Source organism: Coturnix japonica, chromosome 12 (genome assembly GCF_054131305.1).
Source record: "Coturnix japonica strain WE chromosome 12, WE-NBRP24, whole genome shotgun sequence".
Lineage (NCBI taxonomy): Eukaryota > Metazoa > Chordata > Aves > Galliformes > Phasianidae > Coturnix > Coturnix japonica.
The window spans coordinates 14,682,287-14,699,435 of NC_140674.1; the positions used below are offsets into that span (position 1 = coordinate 14,682,287).

Genomic DNA, 17,149 nt, shown 5'->3' on the forward strand with positions numbered 1-17,149 from the left:
GCGCCGCCTCGTCCTTTGGCCGCCATCTTGGCTGCGCGCCGTGCTGGTGAGCGGGGTGCGGCGGGCGGGGTGTTGTGTGGGGCGTTGTGTCGGGCAATGACCATCCCGCCGGCGGCGGGGACACCGGGGCGGGGCGGATGGCGGGGTGTCGGGTGTGGAGCGGGCGGGATGGCGCCGATACACGGCGGATGGTGTCGGCTCTGGGGCTGAAGGAAGCTGAGGTGCCGGCGGGGCCTTGCGCTGTGAGGAGCCGGAGCCGGCCCGCTGCAGCCCGCGGTGCTGAGGCCTTGTCGGGCTGTGGGCACTGAGCGGGGTGTGTTGTTTGTAGGCTGAGCTGCCGGGACTGCGCTGCACGAGGACGCCATGACCGGGAGGTGAGTGTCTGCCTGTGTCTGTACGGCTGGATGGGGAGCTGCGCTGTGCTGAGGGCACCGCTGAGTCTCTGCTGTCCCAGCACGGCGCTGCCCGGTGCACACACAGGGCGATCTCTGTGTGTGTGTGTTACATCGCTACGTTTGTGTTGCTCTCTTGAAACCCCTGTCTTCAGCTGGCTGTAGCAGTTCAGCCCTGAAGGGAACATAGAAACAGGAGGGGGGAACAACTTCTTACATGGCCTAATAGATTTCTGTGAGATGTGAAGATGTTTTTATACTCATTAAGCACTGAGGAACCAGCAGTGCTACCCAAAGCTGTGGGTGCCCCATCCCTGCAGGTGCCCAAGGCCAAGTTGGATGGGCCCTGGGCAGCTTGAGCTGGTGGAGGCATCCAGCCCATGGCACTGGGTGGGCTTTGACGTCCCTTTTGACCAAAGTTTAATGTGTTGAACTGAGTTAATCTGTTCTTTCTCCATGTCTTTAGGTTGTGGTGCAAGGCCACTTTTGCTGGCTACAAACGTGGCCTCCGGAACCAGCGGGAGCACACTGCCCTGCTGAAAATTGAAGGTGTTTACGCTCGCCAGGAGACAGAGTTCTACTTAGGCAAGAGATGTGCCTATGTCTACAAAGCTAAGAAGTAAGTCGGTCGTCTTTTATTATCTTTTGCAAATGCCGGGATGTGAGCAGTCAGTTGGTTGGCAGCAAATTGAAGCAAGATGAGTTTGTGGTGATCATTGAGTTTTTGAGATCTTAGAGGTGGAATATTTTGCCAGGCAAAAAGAAGTTGATAGAGCAGCCCTTGTGTGTGTGTGTCACAGCTCTGCTGTGCCTGCAGTGGTAGAGGATTTAAGAACAATTGTTTATTGTCTTCTGCTTGATTTTTCTTTGAGAGTGGTTGTTCTGATGTCAGATGTGGAATTCCCTGTAATAAATTGGTCAGGCTGTTCATCACTGCTGTCATTTCAAGGGTGGCACGTGGCTTCTTGTAGCTGCTGCCTGTCTCAATGCATTAGTGCCTGTGGTGTGACTGGAGAAATCCTACATTAAGATACTCCAGGTTCATTCCAAAGGAAACACACTGAGTTCTGTGTCTTTTTGTTCCCTCAGCAACACCGTCACCCCCGGTGGGAAACCCAACAGGACGCGGGTGATCTGGGGGAAGGTGACCCGCGCCCATGGGAACAGCGGGATGGTTCGTGCCAAGTTCCGCTCCAACCTCCCCGCCAAGGCCATCGGACACAGGATCCGAGTGGTGAGCAGCATTAGGAACTAGGGGGTTCCTTGTCAGCCTTTGGGGTGCTTCGTAATCTCATCTTGCACCATTGCTTTTCGTACTCTGCCTCATTTCCTACCTAGTGGCAAGGGAACTGCGGCATCAACTTCTCTTACTCGCCATATAACTGCATGAGCTGCATGGCAGAGTCCTCAAAGTAGGCATGGGAAGGCTGAGCAGGAGAGTGACTGCTGGGTGGGAGCTTTGATACCATCAGATGCTGCTTCACGTCACTCAGCTCCTTGTTAGACTTTCCTGCCCCTTTTCTGCATAAATGGGAGTCACTTAAAATAGTTGAAGAGATCCATGATTCAGATGATAGCTATAAATTTGCTGACTTGTACAGTCCAATAACAGGAATTCTAACGTGATTCTGTTGTTGTGTTTTTCAGATGCTGTATCCATCCAGGATCTAAATTTTTATTGGAAATAAAGTACAGAATAATCTATTCCATTTTTGTACTTTCCTCTTTTTCATCCCCTCCGCCTATATTGAGAGCTTTGATTCTTCAGTAGTGTACCGCAGTACACAGCACACTGATGTAGGAGTGACTCTAAACTAGCTCCTAAGCTGGAGATTTGACCCGTACTTGTTAAAGGCATCTGTTGAGCAGGCTGCCTTTGAAAAGGCAAATAACTGCCAGCCTTTATCATTGCCTCCAATGTAGAATCTGAATGGCATGTAGGTCCAAACAATAAATGTTTGCAGTCTTTGTAGACCGTGCCCCCAAGTTTTCTATAGAAAATGAGAAATATTTCCTTGTCTTGTGTGTGTGAGTGTGAGGTTTGTCGAACAGAAAGGCAATGAAAGTGGATTTAAAGATTCTTAAAGTGAGATTTTCTTAGTGCATAAAAAGATACCGTATGACTTTTAAGGGAAGCTTTGGGCAGCTGCAGGTTGTCATGGCTGCTGCTGATGTCATAGTCTTCTTTCACTCCCCAAAGGAATCATCAGTACCCTGAGTGGGTGGTGACTGCTGAGGCAGGGAAGAGGTTGCCCTCACCTTCACTCAGGTACTCTGATGTGTTTCATTCCTTCCCCATGTGAGAGGCTGCCTGGGCTGTGTGCTGCCCTGAGCTGGGCCTTTGTTCTGCTGTGTTCCTGCAGGTTGGCTCCTGTGGTGGGCTGGGGTTCGTTCAGGGTTTGTCTGTTCCTCTTCCTTCTGAAGGAGGTGGAACAGCTGTGTCTTAACTTGGTTAGAATACAGTATTGGGTAAATTACTTTTTTTAAGTGAAATTTGCTAATGGTTTGGACGTCTGGCGTATGAATTATTGCAAGCAGGGCTTTAATTTTACAAGCACCAAGGAGTTGTGCATGTGAGATTCAAAGAAGTGTGAGGTGGAGTACACACTATTTTCTATAGCATTTGTTTGTTCCTGACCACAAGGTTTGCACAGAACAGCTGCTGAAAGAAGCAGGCGAATCCTGTTGGAAGGCCTCTACTGCCCCTACCTCTGCTACAGCTTCCGAGTGAAAACCCCTTTCACTCCTTTCCTCAGCAGTGCAGCAAAAAGAATTGTGCAGGATGGCATCGGAGGAGCCCGGCTCCCCTGCAGACCAAACCAGCTGGGAGTTCCTTAACCTACTGAATACGCTGGGGATACAGAACGGAGAGCTGCTGGTGATGGAGATGAAGGATGTCCATGTGAGAGCCCCCTCGGTGCTGCTGAGATTTGCTCAGGACCTGTTCAGTGCAGGCAGTGGGAAGACTGAACTACAGCAGATAGATGAAAAAGAGGAGGAGAAAGAGGTTCAACCACTCCTGGTTTTTATGGTTTGGCAAGCCACTACTTTGAAGCATCTCATGCAGTGGGATTATCTGGATGAGACGCTCTTTAACATAAGGAACCTGTTCCCATACACGCCTGCTGTGGTGGTGCTGGTGCTGGTCCATTCAGGGCCCCAGGAGGAGCTGTCGCGGGCAGTAGAAGCGCTCAGGAGGATGCAGTGTCTGTTGGACGGTGCTTTCCGGCGGCTGGTGGTGGAGGCAGCGGTCTACAAGGCAGGCCAGCCCAATGGCATCCAGGAGGTCAAGAAAGCTGCATGTAGAGCACTAGAAGAAGTCTTTAACCATAAAGGTATCCTGAGACATGGCTAAACAGGGGCAAGGGGCAAAGAGAGGCGCTCTGGGAACAACCACAAGCTTGGGTAGGGAAGAGGAGTGTCTGAGAAGCAGGAAGGACCAACATAAATTCATTAGGGTTGGAAAAGACCTCTAAGATGATCTCATCCAGCTGTCCACTAGTCACCAATATTACCCATTAACCACATCCCTCCGGTCCTTGTCTCCATGGCTCTTGAACACCTCCAGGGATGGAGACAACCATCTCGAGCCACCTGTGCCAGTGCACCACTTCTGATACCTGACCTGTGTGGTGCTTAGTGGTACTCAGTGACCAGGGTCAGATGGAGGAGGGAAGATAAGCAGGAATTTAAATTAAGGGATTGAGTGCTGGGCTGTAAGGCTGAACCCAGATGGTGTTCACTTCCTAGTGTGACTGGTGGCTCTCCCTGACCCCAAAAACGTGGCTGTGGAGATGTGTGAGAACTTCACCCCAAGTCCATCACTGGGGCTTCCCATGGCTGTTAGTAGCCGTACAGCCACCAGCACTGCGTTCTCAGTGAGAAATGCTGGTTGGTTTGGGTGAGCCATAGAGAAGAGCTGTCACCGACGTGGCTCCTGCTGTGCTACCATGTGTTTCCTCCCACAGGTAAGAGATCATTAGATCCCATCTCTGCTCATCCCAATCAACCCAGCCCCCAGCAGTGGATCGCTGTCCTGAGTGTGTGCCATGTGAGGTATCACCGATGACGTGCGATGGAATTCCTGTAGACAGCAGGATTCAGCAGGTTGGGTTTCATGCTGTTCACCCACGTCTCTGTAGAAATATTTCCCTCGTGGTGCTTTGCTTGTCTGCCAGAAGGGGACGCTGCTCCCTCAGCTTGATGCCAGCCTTGCTCCAAAGCCCTTTGTTGCATCAGCTGGGCAGGCAATCTACCCTAGCAGAAATCCCTGAGTTTCTGCTTCCTTGCTTTGCTGCGTAGTTCCCAACAGCACCAAGCTCCTGACATCCCCCTGGTTTCTCTGCAGTCACAGGCAGTGGGTGAGCAAAGTTTGCTGCCGGCTCTGACTTGTTGGCCAGAAGGCTGCAAACAGAGATAAAGGTCCCTCTCCTGCCGTGCTGCTGTTTGCCATCAGCGTGTTGGTCTTTCCCAAGCTACTCCTGCATGCCCGAGTAGTTGAAGGGTCAGGGACAAGCTGTCAGAGCGGATGGATGTGTGCAGACCTTCCCACCTGCCCTGCTGGAAGGGCTGGGGATGGGCTCACACCAGAGTCCATGAGGAATGGGGGGTCTTGGCTGTGGGAGCAGTGTGGGAGCAGTGCATGGTTTTGGTCTCTAGCAGCAGTGAGCCCTAGAAAAGCTCACTTCTCTCTGTCTCTTTCTGGGCAGGGCAAGGCACTGTGGTTTGCTGTTTTTTTTCTCTTAAAGCTTCATAAAGATGACCTTAATTTTCTTTTTCTTATTTTTTTCAGCTCTTGTATCCACCTAAAATCATAACTGTTATGAAGAGAATTATTAAAGCTTTGTCTTTATTTGAGTTCTCCGCATGCACCTCTGAGCTGCAAAGCGCCGAGCACCGTGTGCCATACAAACTCCTGCAGAACCCACAGCTTTGTGCAGAGCAGGGCAGGTTTGCAGATGTCTCCGAGGGACAGGATCCTCCAGGGGGTATTTTGAGTGTGGGTTCCTTCCATGGTGATGTGTTGCATCGTGCCTACGTGCCAGGACAAAGTGCAAGCACACCTTGGGGCGGTCGTGCTGTGTGCCAGGAAGGCACCCTGCCAGCTGCCCCAATGCTGCAGGCTCTCTTGGGCTCCCCAGGCAGTTGTACAGGCACTGCCTGCCATCTCTCACCAGTTCTGTGGCTTCACATTGCGGTAAGTGGAGCTGGGTTTGGAGAACGGGGAGGAAGAGTTTGAGGAGCTGCACTGAGTGAGACACTGAGGACTGTCAAAAAGTGGCACAAAAGTCCTTTCTCGTGCCCTGTCTCTTTAGACGAGAGGTGAATCGTGATGAATCATCTCCTAGGGAGCCCGATCCAATGGGTCTGTGGTCTTGCTCAGAGCTCACAGCACCGTGTCTCTGTACCAAGCACTCTCTCTTCCTCTTTTTGAGGTCCAAAATGAGCAGCTCTTTGCTCTTAGCAGGCACAGGCACGTGCAAGGAGTACAGTTGCCCTCATTTAGGCCAAGCTGTTGATTCGCTGCCAGCACATCCGTTGGGTTGCAGTGTAAATGAAGGCAAAGGGCGGAGCAGCAGGACCTGCACATACAGCCAGGTCTCTGTTCAGGTACCTGCTGTGCTCCAACATCACACTGCTGGGCTGCTGCTGCCTCTGCCCCACTGCACCGTATCCCTTTAAGCAACACAGAGGAAGATAAAGGTGTGTTTGCTGTGAGGTCCCTCCTCTGTTAATGAGTAAGGAAATGTAAACAAGGTTGTTTGGGTATTGTGGGTTACGTAGCAGACCTCTCTGGGCTGGCAGTGGTGTGTGTGTACCCAGAATTAACAACACAACTGCAGTGGCCATGAAGAACAGCTCCGTCCATTCCCAACTATTAGTTTTTGGATGAGCTTCCCAGCAGTTTAAGCAGCAGAGCAATGGGAAGCAGTGCTTGCTCAGGGCATGGGCTGCAGGAAAGGCCCCTTGCTGTGCAAGATTCTTGTAAATGCAGGATCTGGGTGATGTTAAGGCCACAGCTGGCCATGGGGTGGTGTCAGCCTGGAGCCCTGGTGTGTTGACAGCTGCTCTTGGGGTTAGTGCTGTGCAGGACCATGGGCTCCTCTGCTAGCAGACCCTGATCTTTGGAAGAGGACCCTAATCTCACTGTTTATCTCCCCCGACTTGATTACCAGCACTAGTCAATGAGTAAGGTCCTTTTATTAAGAGCCAGAGAGGCTGTCTGAAACCCCTGCCCTGACTGTCTGACCCCGTAGTGCTGGTGTGGGGATGTGTTTGCTGAGCCTGTTGTAACTGGGACACACATTCTCCTGGCTTAAAGCTGTTGGCACACAGTGACCTTCCCGGACTGCCCCTCCTGATACCCGTGGTCGGGGGGATGGGGCTCTGAGCTCCTGATGGAGCTGTAGGTGTCCCTGTCCATCGCAGGGAGTTGAACCAGGTGGCCTTTAAAGGGTCCTTGCAACTCCAATGCGTCTATGTTGTCCTCTAGAGGAGTCTGCAAGGGCAGTGCTGCTGTTGGCACCTTTGAGCTGTTCACATCCCTCCAGATTCACACAACAAGGCATTAAATGTGTGGGGAATCTCATACAGAGCGGGGGAAACATTCCCTATTGCTGTCGGGACTTCCTGCTTCACCTGTCAGCTGTGCCGACCCCTTGGCAGCGCCGGGGCCGGGTGCAGCACGAGTCCATTGGTACCGGAACCCGGGAGATGCTTTGGGGTCGGGGCGGGTACCGGGGCCGCGGGGGGCGGTGCCGGGGGCGGTGCGGAGCTCCTCGCAGGGGACTCGGCGGCGGCGGCGGCGGGGGATGGAGGCGGCGGAGCTGCGGGAGCTGCGGGCGTTGGTGGAGCGGGCGGGCGGGCGGCGGGCGGTGCTGCTGGTGGCCGAGGTGGCGGCGGATGGAGCTCCGGCGGCGGCCACGTTGGCGTCGTTCGGCCGCGAGCTGCTGGGCGACGAGGCTCCTCCGGGGCAGGGGGTGGAGCCGGGATGCCGGTCCCGGTCCCGATGCCGGCGGCGGACGCTGAGGGCTCGGCTGCTGCTGGTGCTGTGCCGCGGAGGAGCGGCGCGGGGCCGCGGGAGCCGCGCGAGGCTGCGGGAGGTGGTGCGGGACGTGCGGGGCCGTTTGCCCCCGGGGCCGCCGCCCGCCGTCGTCGGCGTTTTGCTGCCCGGTGGGAACGGGGAGGACGCGGCGTTGTTGGACGCGACGCTGCGGCGGCACTTCCAGGCGGCGGGCACCGTGCAGGCGGCGCGGTACAGCCCCGGCAGCCCCGCAGCGCTGCGGGAGTGTCGCACCGCCGCCTGCAGAGCCCTGCGGGCCGCCCTGCAGCACCCCGCAGGTATCGGGGCCTTGGGGGAATCGGGGGGGGGGGGGTTGGCATGGATCGGACACGCATTGACCTCCCTGATCCGGCAGGTGCTGCCCCATCCCGGTGGGATCCTTCCCATCCTAGTGGGGTTTTTCCCACAGAATAGTGCCCCATCTCAGTGAGATCCGGTCTTTCCCAACGGGATTTTCCTCCTCCCGGGGAGGAGTGCCCTGTGTCAGTGGGATCTGGCTCCTTACAATGGGATTTGTCCTGTTTAATGGTGGGATCATTCCTCCTCCTGTAAGATCTGCCTCACTTCTGCGGGATTAGCACCACACCACGGAGAGCTGCCCCTCCCCAGGGAGCTCCTGCTGTCACAGTGGGATCCATTTCATGCGCTGGGATCTGAGCCTTCCCCGTGGGGATCCACCTGGGGAGGATGGGCCATGGGTTGGAAGCAGGGATGTGTCAGGCAACTGCTGTGACACGGTGCTTAGGATGCACGTCCAGGTGCTGATGGATGGGCAGTGTGGGGCTTGGGGTGCAGCCCTGGCCGCAGAGGGCAGGTTCTGCAGCAGGAAGATGCTGGCATTGGCTTCACACAAGTCTGAACAATAACAAGTGGGCACTTGGTCCTTCACTCCGGTGCAGGTGTGGAGTGCAGTGGAGAAAGGAGCAGCAAACCAGAGCGGTGCAATGCAGGCAGCCCACTGGCTTTACAAGCACTGCGGGTAGGAGGACTCAGCGTGTTGCTCACCAGGACTCTGCTGGTGCTCTGAGTCACAGAAGCATCCCATGAGCTGTGTCTGTAATGATGGCCCCTCCTCAGCTGCAGGGTTCAACCTGATGCAAGATCAGATTCCTTCCATGCCCCTGTGAGCTGTGTGCTCCAAAATGCCTATGAGACCCTCCTGAGCCCATCTGAGAGCTGGGGATGCAGCAATACCAGCCCATGGGACAGCATGAGCTTCTCTGCAGCCTGGGCTCCTTCATCCCATGGCTTTTCACAAGGAGAATATGATTTGTGGTGGAATGTGCATCTGCCTGCAAAGCAGATTCCAGTAATGTCACCCCAAAACAGCCCTTAGCTGAGGCTGAGCTCACCGTGTTTCCATTCTGGCCTTTGCAAAGGGTTTGTGCTGGGCTGTTCCCTGCTGTATCCCCAAGGACTGTGAGCAGGGGATGTGCTGGTGGCTGGAGGTTTGGGGCTGTCAGACAGCAGGAAATGCTGCTATCGTGAGCCCTTTGGTGTTGCATTAAGAGGAAGGACACTGAAGTGGTTTATCGTTTGCCACTGGGAGATAAGATCTAGGAGGTGAAAGGCCGTGTGGCATTTGGATGGGGATGCTGAGCCATTGGAGACTATATAATTAGCTGCTGCAGTGCTTTGCTGTAGTGACGTGAAAGATTGCAGTAACTTACCTCTACATCTGTTGTCCTCTAGATGAATTTCCAGGGCAACAAAAAGATTTCAGGCCACGATGAGGGTTTCCAGGAGCTGCTCCATGCTTTCACAGGGGGGTGGGTTTAGCTGTGAGGAGTTGGGCTGGGGGGAGCTGGGGGAGCAGAGCCTCTGAACTGCAGCAGTGTTCTGAATGCTTCTGTGTTTTATCCAGAGGAGGAGAAAGACAGGGACAGGTGGAGGCTGCCTGCCTTCCTGCAGTGCATCGCTTGGAGCAGGAGGAGCCGGAGAAAAGGCCACGTGTCAAAAGCTGCAAACAATGTTCATGAAGGTATGCCCAGCTCCTCTGCACACACACCGATTGCTGGAGGCTCCTCACTGACCCCCTGCTGGTCCATATGCTCCCATCCTTTTCTGGCAGCCTTCTGATGCTGTTTCCAGCTCCAGATGGCTCTTCCTGGCCCAGCTTTGGCCAGAACCCAAAGACAGCCAATGTTCACCTAAATAAAAACATGCTGGGTCCATTGCCTGGGAGCACTGCTGGGCACTGCCACAACTGTGCATCCACACAGTGAGTTGGAAGCATCACCCCAACCCTACGTGCTGTGTTCTGCTGGAAGCTCATTCCCAAACCATTGATGAGAGTAGGAGGGCAGTCAGCCTGGGGCTCCAGTTCAAAGCAGGGAGTGAAGCCTCAGACCTGTGCAGCTCGTTTGGAGGCTGCTGAGACTGCAGGACTCTGTGGGGCCACCATTCTTTTGCTTGTGGGTCTCCTCTGTGTGTTAAAGGATGTAGGGTCTGTAAAGCAAAATGAGAATGTGTTATCATGTAGTATGTACCATACCAATGTATCACTGCCCCCTGACCTCTCTGCTCTTTACAGACAACCTGCAGGACCCCCAGGAGGTGGCTCTGACCAGTCTGTCTCCCAATGGAAACTATGAAGATGCTGCTGGAGGTGTGGGCACCTAAAGCTGTGGGTGCCTCATGTGATCCGTGTCCCGGTCCTGCCTGGCTGGTGTGGAGCAGTGGGAGGAGGAGCTGTGTGTGCCCACTCGCCCTCAGAGAGCCCACAGATTTCACCAAGGTCTTCTGTGGCTGCCAACAGCCTCTGAGCTCCACGACAGAACCACCCCCTGCCCGTGGGGCTGTGCTGGTGGACACTGGGCTTTGGAGGAGCCCTTTGGGAATGTATCCTCCATCCTGGGCAAGGTGATGCGGGGACTTCAGCTTCCATCTGCCTGAACAAAGGGGAACGCGCAAAGCTCCCCGCTGAGATTGCTAGGGATGGCTTCCCAGGCAAACAGATTCTGCTGCCTTATTTTTCTGCTTTATTGCTTTAATTTAAAGCTGCCGACCTCTCTCTGATCTGGGGGGGGGGTGTGTGGGGGAGAAAATAGACAAATAATGCAGCAGCATGGAGACTGCAATGGGTGTGAATATGAAGTCCTGTATCTACCAGCCAGCTAGAAAGCTTGGATAAGTGTGAATAACATGAAGAAATGCAGCTCTGGACAGCAAGTATAACACAAGAGATACTGATATTCCTGGCAGCTGGAGTTGAGGGCAGTGTGTCCATCTGCCCCATGGTGGTGCTCGCAGGCTGACACTGCCCATGCAGGGGGGCAGACAGGACTGTGGTGTGCATGGTGTGAGCTATGGCTCAGCTCTGTCATACCTGGCTCATCTCCAATGCAGTGATGGCAGCTCCTGGTTGTGCCTGCTGCATTCCTCTCAGTGTGACGGGGCTGCTTCAGGAATTGATAGAGATGTTCGAACATCACCTGTTTAAGCAGTTCCAATGGCTGCCTGTGGGGCAGCGTGGAATCATGGAGTCACAGGATGGCTTGGGTTGGACCTCAAAAATGGCCTATTTGTGGCACCAGCAGCTCTATGCAACCTGCCACAGTGCCTCACCGCCACGCTGTGAGCAGCTCAGTTCTATGGGTGCTGTTCTGCCCTATGGAGAGGTGCCTTGCTGTGCCTTGCTGTGCCTTGCTGTGCCTTGCTGCCAGGCCTGCCTGGCTCCCACCTCCAGCCTCTCCACACAGCGAAGTGCTGCGCTGAGCTCTGCACACCACAGCCATGTCCTAATGGAAGGGCACTGTTAGGCCACACACTGGCTGTAATCAATAAACACACTCGATTTCTCCACTGGAACTCGCTTCTTCTTATTATTTCTCAGTGTATCACAGCGTTGTCCTTAACGAGGCTATCTGTGCATGGAGCCCACCGTGTTAATGGCGCTCACACCACACGCTCTTAGCGGCCGGGATTCAAGGGCTGCCCAACTCCCGCCTGATTCCCCTCGGCTTTTCGAGCAGGCGATCGCCGTGGCCACCTCTACTCGGCATCAACGAAGCCCAGCCGGAAGGGGGCCTCCACAGCACTTCCGGGCCGGGCGGCGGTGGAGCGGCAGAGTCGCGGAGTGGATTCCGGTGTCGGTGCGGCTGGGCCGAGGCGTTGAGCAGCGGAGCGGAGCGGAGCGGAGCGGGCGCCACTTCCCTCCGCGGGCCGGGCGGGCGGCACCATGATCACATCGGCCGGTGAGGGAGCGGCGCGGGGCCGTGCTGCCCGACGGGGTTTCGCTGAGTCAGGGCCGTGACTGGGCACCGCGGGGCCGCCGGTCTGAGGTCCGAAATGGGCCTTCCCCTGTCCGGCTGGGTTACACGCGGCCGCCGTCATTGTGGCTCGAAGGCGATTTAAGCCTGAGCTGTCAGAGGCCTCTCGGTGCTCGCTCCAGGAGGTGCCTCCAACGTGCCAGGTGTGTCCAGGTGTGGAGCCCTCAGTACAAGAAAGACATGGAGAGTTTGGAAAGGGTCCAGAGGAGGGACAGGAAGATGATCAGGGGGTTGGAGCACCTCCACTATGAGGACAGGCTGAGGGAGTTGGGTTTGTTCAGCCTGGAGAAGAGAAGGTTGCGGGGTGACCTCATTGCAGCCTTTCAATACCTGAAGGGAACTTACTGCCAGGAGGGGAGTAAACTCTTGGAAAGGGCTGACAATAGCAGGACACGGGGAAATGGTTTTAAGTTAAAAGAGGGAAGATTTAGGTTGGATGTTAGGGGGAAGTTCTTTACTAGAAGAGTGGTTAGGGCCTGGAACAGGCTGCCCAAGGAGGTTGTGGATGCCCCGTCCTTGAAGGTGTTCAAGGCCAGGTTGGACGGGGCCCTGGGCAACCTGATCTAGTAAATGTGCATGTTTGGTGGCCCTGCCAGGCAGGGGGGTTGGAACTACATGATCCTTGAGGTCCCTTCCAACCCGGGTCATTCTGTGATTCTTTGTGCTCCCAAAGAAACTGGGCCGGCAATCCAAGAGGATCCGAGAGACTGCGTGAGGAACGAGGTGTTGGACGCTGCTTCTGGACTGCAGAGAGCTTAAATGGTTTAAGATAATAGGAGCATTTCTAGAAGTAGTCAGCACAGAATTTGGGGTGTGAGTCGTTGTGGATGTGGGAGGGTTGCAGTTTGCAGGTGTTGCTCAGTTTGTGGACTCTTTGTGTTTAGAGTCTTGGTGTAGTTGAGAAGAAGCAGGAATTTGTTTTGAAGGAGTTTAAGAGGGAGGGAATGGTGCATTGAAGATCAGTGAGGCTGCCTTTACCGGGAGTTGTGGGAGCACAGGGGTAAAAGCAAACTGCTTCTTTGGAGTGGAGTTACAGAAACAGCAAGGAGCCCCGTGCTGCCACCGACTGCGCCTGCAGGGCCCTTTGGTTCTCCTTCAATTGCTGCTGACAGATACAGGGACAACTCCTAGTCCAACATCTCTGACAATAGAGACTCCACGTTTTGCAGGCAAAGTGAGGAACTTTGTCAGAAAACTTTTCTTATCGTCGCACCTCAGTCATTAGAGCTCTGAATGTACCTCGGTCCTACTGCTGCGCTTCATACTCAATGCAGAGATCAGATCAGTCATCTTTTTCTTCTTTTTTGGCTGACAACTGCCTTATCTCAGCAGACTGACCAGCTCCAGGCCTTTAGATGTCCTTTTTGAGTCGTGGTTCCTAAGACCTCTTCATTGTTGCTCAGCTCTGAATGCCCCAGTTTGCTCCTGTAGCAGGGTGCCTGGCACTGGTTGTGTGTGGGCACATCTGTGCCAAACAGAGAAGGATTGTCTTCTGTGTCTGCCAGGAAACAACTCTTGTACATCTCACACTGTTTGTGCAGGTGTTCTGGGGCAGCACCAGGGATCTTAATAAAGCTGAGAGAGATGATGGTTCTTAGCCATGAGAATGTTTTAACACAATCATTATGACCTTTAGGGAAATTGCTAATAAACAGCCAGCAAACTAGTGATGGAGCTGGAAGCCACAGCCAGATTCTCTGAGTTCTTGTTCCAAACTCCTGAGACAGGAGTTGGACTCTATGATCCTTACAGGTCCCTTCCAACTCAGTGTATTCTATGACTCTGTTCTGTGTTCTCCTATAAGAAGGATCATCTTTCATGAGGAGTGTGCCTTTCCAATTATACATTCTGAGCTGTTTTATTTATAGTATGAACTTGGATCTGGTCTTGGAATTTTAATATGAAAGATTTTACCAGCATTCCAGCAACAGCTTTCTTTCCTGTTCTTTTGTTTTTGAACTAAATGACGCATTCACATCTAAAGCAGTCCAGAACTGACTGTGGTCTTGCTTTGCAGCTGGAATTATCTCTCTTCTGGATGAAGAAGAGCCGAAGCTCAAGGTAAGGGGCTCAGTTTGGCAAAAAAGTAATGTGAAATGCATTGCTTTTGAGCTTTATGTCAGAAATGCTTGGATCTCAGTAACTGTAACTCTCAGCCAGCAACAGGTGGGCTGCAAGTCGCATCCAGCCTGAAAGCAAGGATGAAACATAACAGATGTCAAACTTCCTTGTTTTGAATATAGAACAGACTGGAGCTTTACTGAAACCTCTGCTTTTCTAATCATAGTGGGACTCTATTGCTTAAATGTGTACCAGAGACTGCATTTTGACTATGTGAAATTCAGAGCTGCAGAGTTGTTAGCACAATTGCAGGCATGTGAAATAATAATCACACTTAGAGTTTTCTTTTGAAAGAAAGTTACATTAGTCATAAGAGAAGATAACAGCAGCAGGAATTCTGCAGCCCACAGAGATTGGAATCCACAGGACAACACCAAACACCCGAAGTGATGCATTGGTGATGCTCTGTGGTTGGTTGAGCACAGTTTGTGTATCCTTTTAAGAAGGAGGGATGCATCTTATAATGAAAGCAATCTCCTGAATGCTTTGCTTCAAAACAGACATAAATGGTGATAGATTTGAATTAGACCTGCTTTGTTCTGAACTGGTTGGAAGTGGGCTGTTTATAGCCTGCATATCATTCATCTGGTAAAGCACAGTGTCCAAGTTAATTAATAGCGTTGGCTCTTGTAGACCATAGGCTTGTGTTCTTTGTGCTACATTAAGGTTGCCACAGACCCTTTGAAAACTGCATTTTAAGGAGTTTGGGCTGCCAGTTGTTTTAGCCAGGCAGACCTCACAGAGAGACTATGAGAAGGAGCATCAGGCTCCTCTGCACTTCAATGGAGCAGCCATTTCTTTGCAAAAGAGTTGCAAAGACCAGCCAGTGTTTGCAGAGCTCTTTAAAAGTAGAACTTGCTGTTTGAGTGGATCAGTTCTTATCGTGTTAGTACTACATCACAAACCATTTCTTGATGAGGAAAGGTAACAAATGCGTTCTTTGTGTAATATAACTTTTTATTATTATTTGTAGGAGTTTGCTCTTCAGAAGCTGAATGCTGTTGTCAATGACTTTTGGGCGGAAATCTCCGAGTCAGTGGACAAAATGTAAGAAAAAGCACTCATTAGTGCAGGGTGTTCTGCTTTAAGAGAAAATGATACAGCAAGTGCATGTAGTTCTCCTTGCCTGGTGGTGGCTATAGGGTGGTACTTTCTGGAAAGCATTAATTTTAAAGGAGCATGGTGTTGAAAGTGTAGTCCCAAAGATGAAAGATCACTGACTAGTCATGTGGCCTTTAAGAGAACTGAGCACAAAGATGATGCCCTTCCCTCTCTTTTTTTCAGTGAAGTTCTCTATGAAGATGAGGGCTTCCGGAGCCGGCAGTTTGCTGCCTTGGTTGCTTCCAAGGTGTTTTACCACTTGGGAGCTTTTGAGGAATCGTTGAACTATGCCCTGGGAGCAGGTGACCTCTTCAACGTCAACGACAACTCGGAATATGTGGAAACGATCATTGGTAAACAACTGCTGCTGCTGAAGAGAAGCCTTTGTGTTACCAGAACTACCATAGTGTAGAGATTCCCTTGCTTTAGCTGTTTTTCTCTGTATTCCTCTCCTTGTGTTCAAACTGTTGCTGCTTCTACTGTTACTCAGTTTATTTTTGTCTTGTTTTCCCATCCATGTTGAGATCCCATAGTAGAACTGACTGAGAACTTATGGCAGTCTTTTCCTACTTCTAATGAAGGCAATCCCCTGAATGTTTTGCTTCAAAACAGCAACTTTTCCTACAATTCCTACAGTTTCCTACTTTTCCTACTGTTGTTCCACTGCAAGTTCCTAACAGCAAAATTACTTTGTGTCTTTTCCCTTCTCTCATTTTTTTTTCTCACGTTGTCAGTGTCAGCAGAGCTTTGGGAATAATCATCTAATAAAACCAGCTGCTCACCTTGTTTTCCAACCTATGTGAAAACTGTAAACCTGTAGGAAGCTGACATCTTTTTCTCTATATTTAATATCATTCCAGCAAAATGTATCGACCACTATACCAAGCAGTGTGTGGAGAATGCAGAGCTGCCAGAAGGGGAGAAGAAACCTGTTGATGGAAGGCTAGAAGGCATAGTGAACAAAATGTTCCAGCGCTGCTTGGATGACCACAAGTACAAGCAGGCAATTGGCATTGCTCTGGAGACACGCAGGCTTGACATCTTTGAGAAAACCATCCTCGAATCGGTATAAGCTTTTTCTGAAATATGAAGCTGTGAGGTTTTGTGTGTGCATGTTTTTCTCTGCTGTTTTGAAATGGAAAGTTGGTAGATTTGTCCTAATTTATAAATCCTGCTTTGGCAGTTCAAACCCAAACTTCATATCCCTGAATTTCATTTCAGAATGATGTTCCTGGGATGTTGGCCTACAGCTTGAAGCTCTGTATGTCTCTGATGCAGAACAAACAGTTTCGTAATAAAGTCTTGAGAGTTCTAGTTAAAATCTACATGAATCTGGAGAAGCCAGATTTCATCAACGTGTGCCAGGTAAACTTCTCGGAGTGCTGTTTAAAGATGACTCAAAAGTTGTTATTCTTTGTAGATGTCAAATCAAATACATCTAGCAGTGTTTCATTTCTGACCATTTAAATGAAAGGGCTTCTCCTTATTGCATGATTCAAATATAAATCATAATGAACACGAGGAAAGAGATGTAAATACTCTACATGTGGTCAACAGATGAGGAATTGTCCATCTGTATTGATATGCCATCTACACATGGCTTAGGAGTGCTGTGCCTGTTGCATTTGCATTTGAGCTGAAACAGCCCTCCAAAATGACTGATATTCTGTGTGCTTTGGAAATTCTTTTTATCAACCTTCAAAGATAAAGCTGCATAAATAGGATGGCCTGAATCACATATCTTGAGCTTATCATACTCGGTCTCATTTTTAAACTAATCAGTGAGAATTCTGTAGATTCTTATTTTCTGCTTTCTCTGAAAAGATATTCCATGGAAGCAGCATTTGAAGCCACATTCCATTTTCTCTGTTGCCTTATGTGGTATTACTTTTTCATTCTGAGATATATTGTGTCTTATTCTGATTTTTTTTCTTTTCTGTTTCTCTTCCTCACCCTCAGTGCCTGATATTCTTGGATGACCCACAGGCTGTAAGTGACATCTTGGAAAAACTAGTGAAGGAAGATAACCTCCTGATGGCTTATCAGATTTGCTTTGACCTGTATGAAAGTGCTAGCCAGCAGTTCTTGTCTTCTGTGATCCAAAATCTTCGCACTGTTGGAACTCCTATTGCCTCTGTGCCTGGATCCACCAACACAGGCACTGTCCCTGGGTCAGAGAAAGACAGGTGGGGGCATTGGCT

At 51.4% G+C, this 17,149-nt stretch overlaps 4 protein-coding genes across 6 annotated transcripts in view; all 4 read left to right on the forward strand.

The window, feature by feature from the left end:
• The first annotated feature begins 13 nt into the window (after window positions 1-13).
• Window positions 14-2,096, forward strand: RPL35A (ribosomal protein L35a). Its single transcript, XM_015871686.3, has 5 exons — window positions 14-46; window positions 329-374; window positions 859-1,011; window positions 1,482-1,626; window positions 2,040-2,096. Exons 2-5 carry the CDS (start codon window positions 364-366, stop codon window positions 2,061-2,063), a joined length of 333 nt encoding a protein of 110 aa, XP_015727172.1. The 5' UTR covers window positions 14-46; window positions 329-363; the 3' UTR covers window positions 2,064-2,096.
• A 430-nt stretch (window positions 2,097-2,526) lies between these two features.
• On the forward strand, window positions 2,527-5,249 carry LOC107318173 (uncharacterized). 3 transcript variants are annotated; one of them, XM_015871683.3, is made up of 4 exons: window positions 2,527-2,661; window positions 3,149-3,727; window positions 4,361-4,499; window positions 5,185-5,249. In XM_015871683.3, exons 2-3 carry the CDS (start codon window positions 3,175-3,177, stop codon window positions 4,459-4,461), a joined length of 654 nt encoding a protein of 217 aa, XP_015727169.2. In that variant the 5' UTR covers window positions 2,527-2,661; window positions 3,149-3,174; the 3' UTR covers window positions 4,462-4,499; window positions 5,185-5,249. The 3 variants fall into 3 exon arrangements, with proteins under 3 accessions (XP_015727169.2, XP_015727168.2, XP_015727171.2); XM_015871682.3 differs by having other exon boundaries at window positions 2,528-2,661; window positions 3,037-3,727; XM_015871685.3 differs by having other exon boundaries at window positions 2,535-2,661; window positions 3,152-3,727.
• Window positions 5,250-7,155: 1,906 nt separating this feature from the next.
• C12H2orf72 (chromosome 12 C2orf72 homolog) lies at window positions 7,156-11,265 on the forward strand. The gene is made up of 3 exons (XM_015871681.3): window positions 7,156-7,733; window positions 9,320-9,436; window positions 9,989-11,265. The coding sequence occupies exons 1-3, from the start codon at window positions 7,205-7,207 to the stop codon at window positions 10,075-10,077; spliced, it is 735 nt and encodes a 244-aa protein (XP_015727167.3). The 5' UTR covers window positions 7,156-7,204; the 3' UTR covers window positions 10,078-11,265.
• Window positions 11,266-11,488: 223 nt separating this feature from the next.
• Window positions 11,489-17,149, forward strand: part of PSMD1 (proteasome 26S subunit, non-ATPase 1) — a 57,391-nt gene continuing 51,730 nt past the window's right edge. Inside the window, exons 1-7 of the mRNA XM_015871677.3 lie at window positions 11,489-11,651; window positions 13,744-13,787; window positions 14,821-14,894; window positions 15,132-15,301; window positions 15,809-16,014; window positions 16,170-16,313; window positions 16,908-17,134. Coding sequence (XP_015727163.1) covers window positions 11,636-11,651; window positions 13,744-13,787; window positions 14,821-14,894; window positions 15,132-15,301; window positions 15,809-16,014; window positions 16,170-16,313; window positions 16,908-17,134 — 881 coding nt within the window. The 5' untranslated portion in view covers window positions 11,489-11,635. The remainder of the gene's footprint in view (window positions 11,652-13,743; window positions 13,788-14,820; window positions 14,895-15,131; window positions 15,302-15,808; window positions 16,015-16,169; window positions 16,314-16,907; window positions 17,135-17,149) is intronic.

Excerpts from the sequence above, each read along its gene's own strand:
- C12H2orf72 (XM_015871681.3), top strand. The coding sequence starts at position 7,205 with ATGGAGGCGGCGGAGCTGCGGGAGCTGCGGGCGTTGGTGGAGCGGGCG. Across the intron at positions 7,734-9,319 it reads CGCCCTGCAGCACCCCGCAG|AGGAGGAGAAAGACAGGGAC; the intron begins GTATCGGGGCCT and ends TGTTTTATCCAG. Across the intron at positions 9,437-9,988 it reads TGCAAACAATGTTCATGAAG|ACAACCTGCAGGACCCCCAG; the intron begins GTATGCCCAGCT and ends TGCTCTTTACAG.
- RPL35A (XM_015871686.3), top strand. Across the intron at positions 1,012-1,481 it reads TATGTCTACAAAGCTAAGAA|CAACACCGTCACCCCCGGTG; the intron begins GTAAGTCGGTCG and ends TTGTTCCCTCAG. Across the intron at positions 1,627-2,039 it reads TCGGACACAGGATCCGAGTG|ATGCTGTATCCATCCAGGAT; the intron begins GTGAGCAGCATT and ends TGTGTTTTTCAG.
- LOC107318173 (XM_015871683.3), top strand. The coding sequence starts at position 3,175 with ATGGCATCGGAGGAGCCCGGCTCCCCTGCAGACCAAACCAGCTGGGAG. Across the intron at positions 3,728-4,360 it reads AGAAGTCTTTAACCATAAAG|GTAAGAGATCATTAGATCCC; the intron begins GTATCCTGAGAC and ends TTCCTCCCACAG.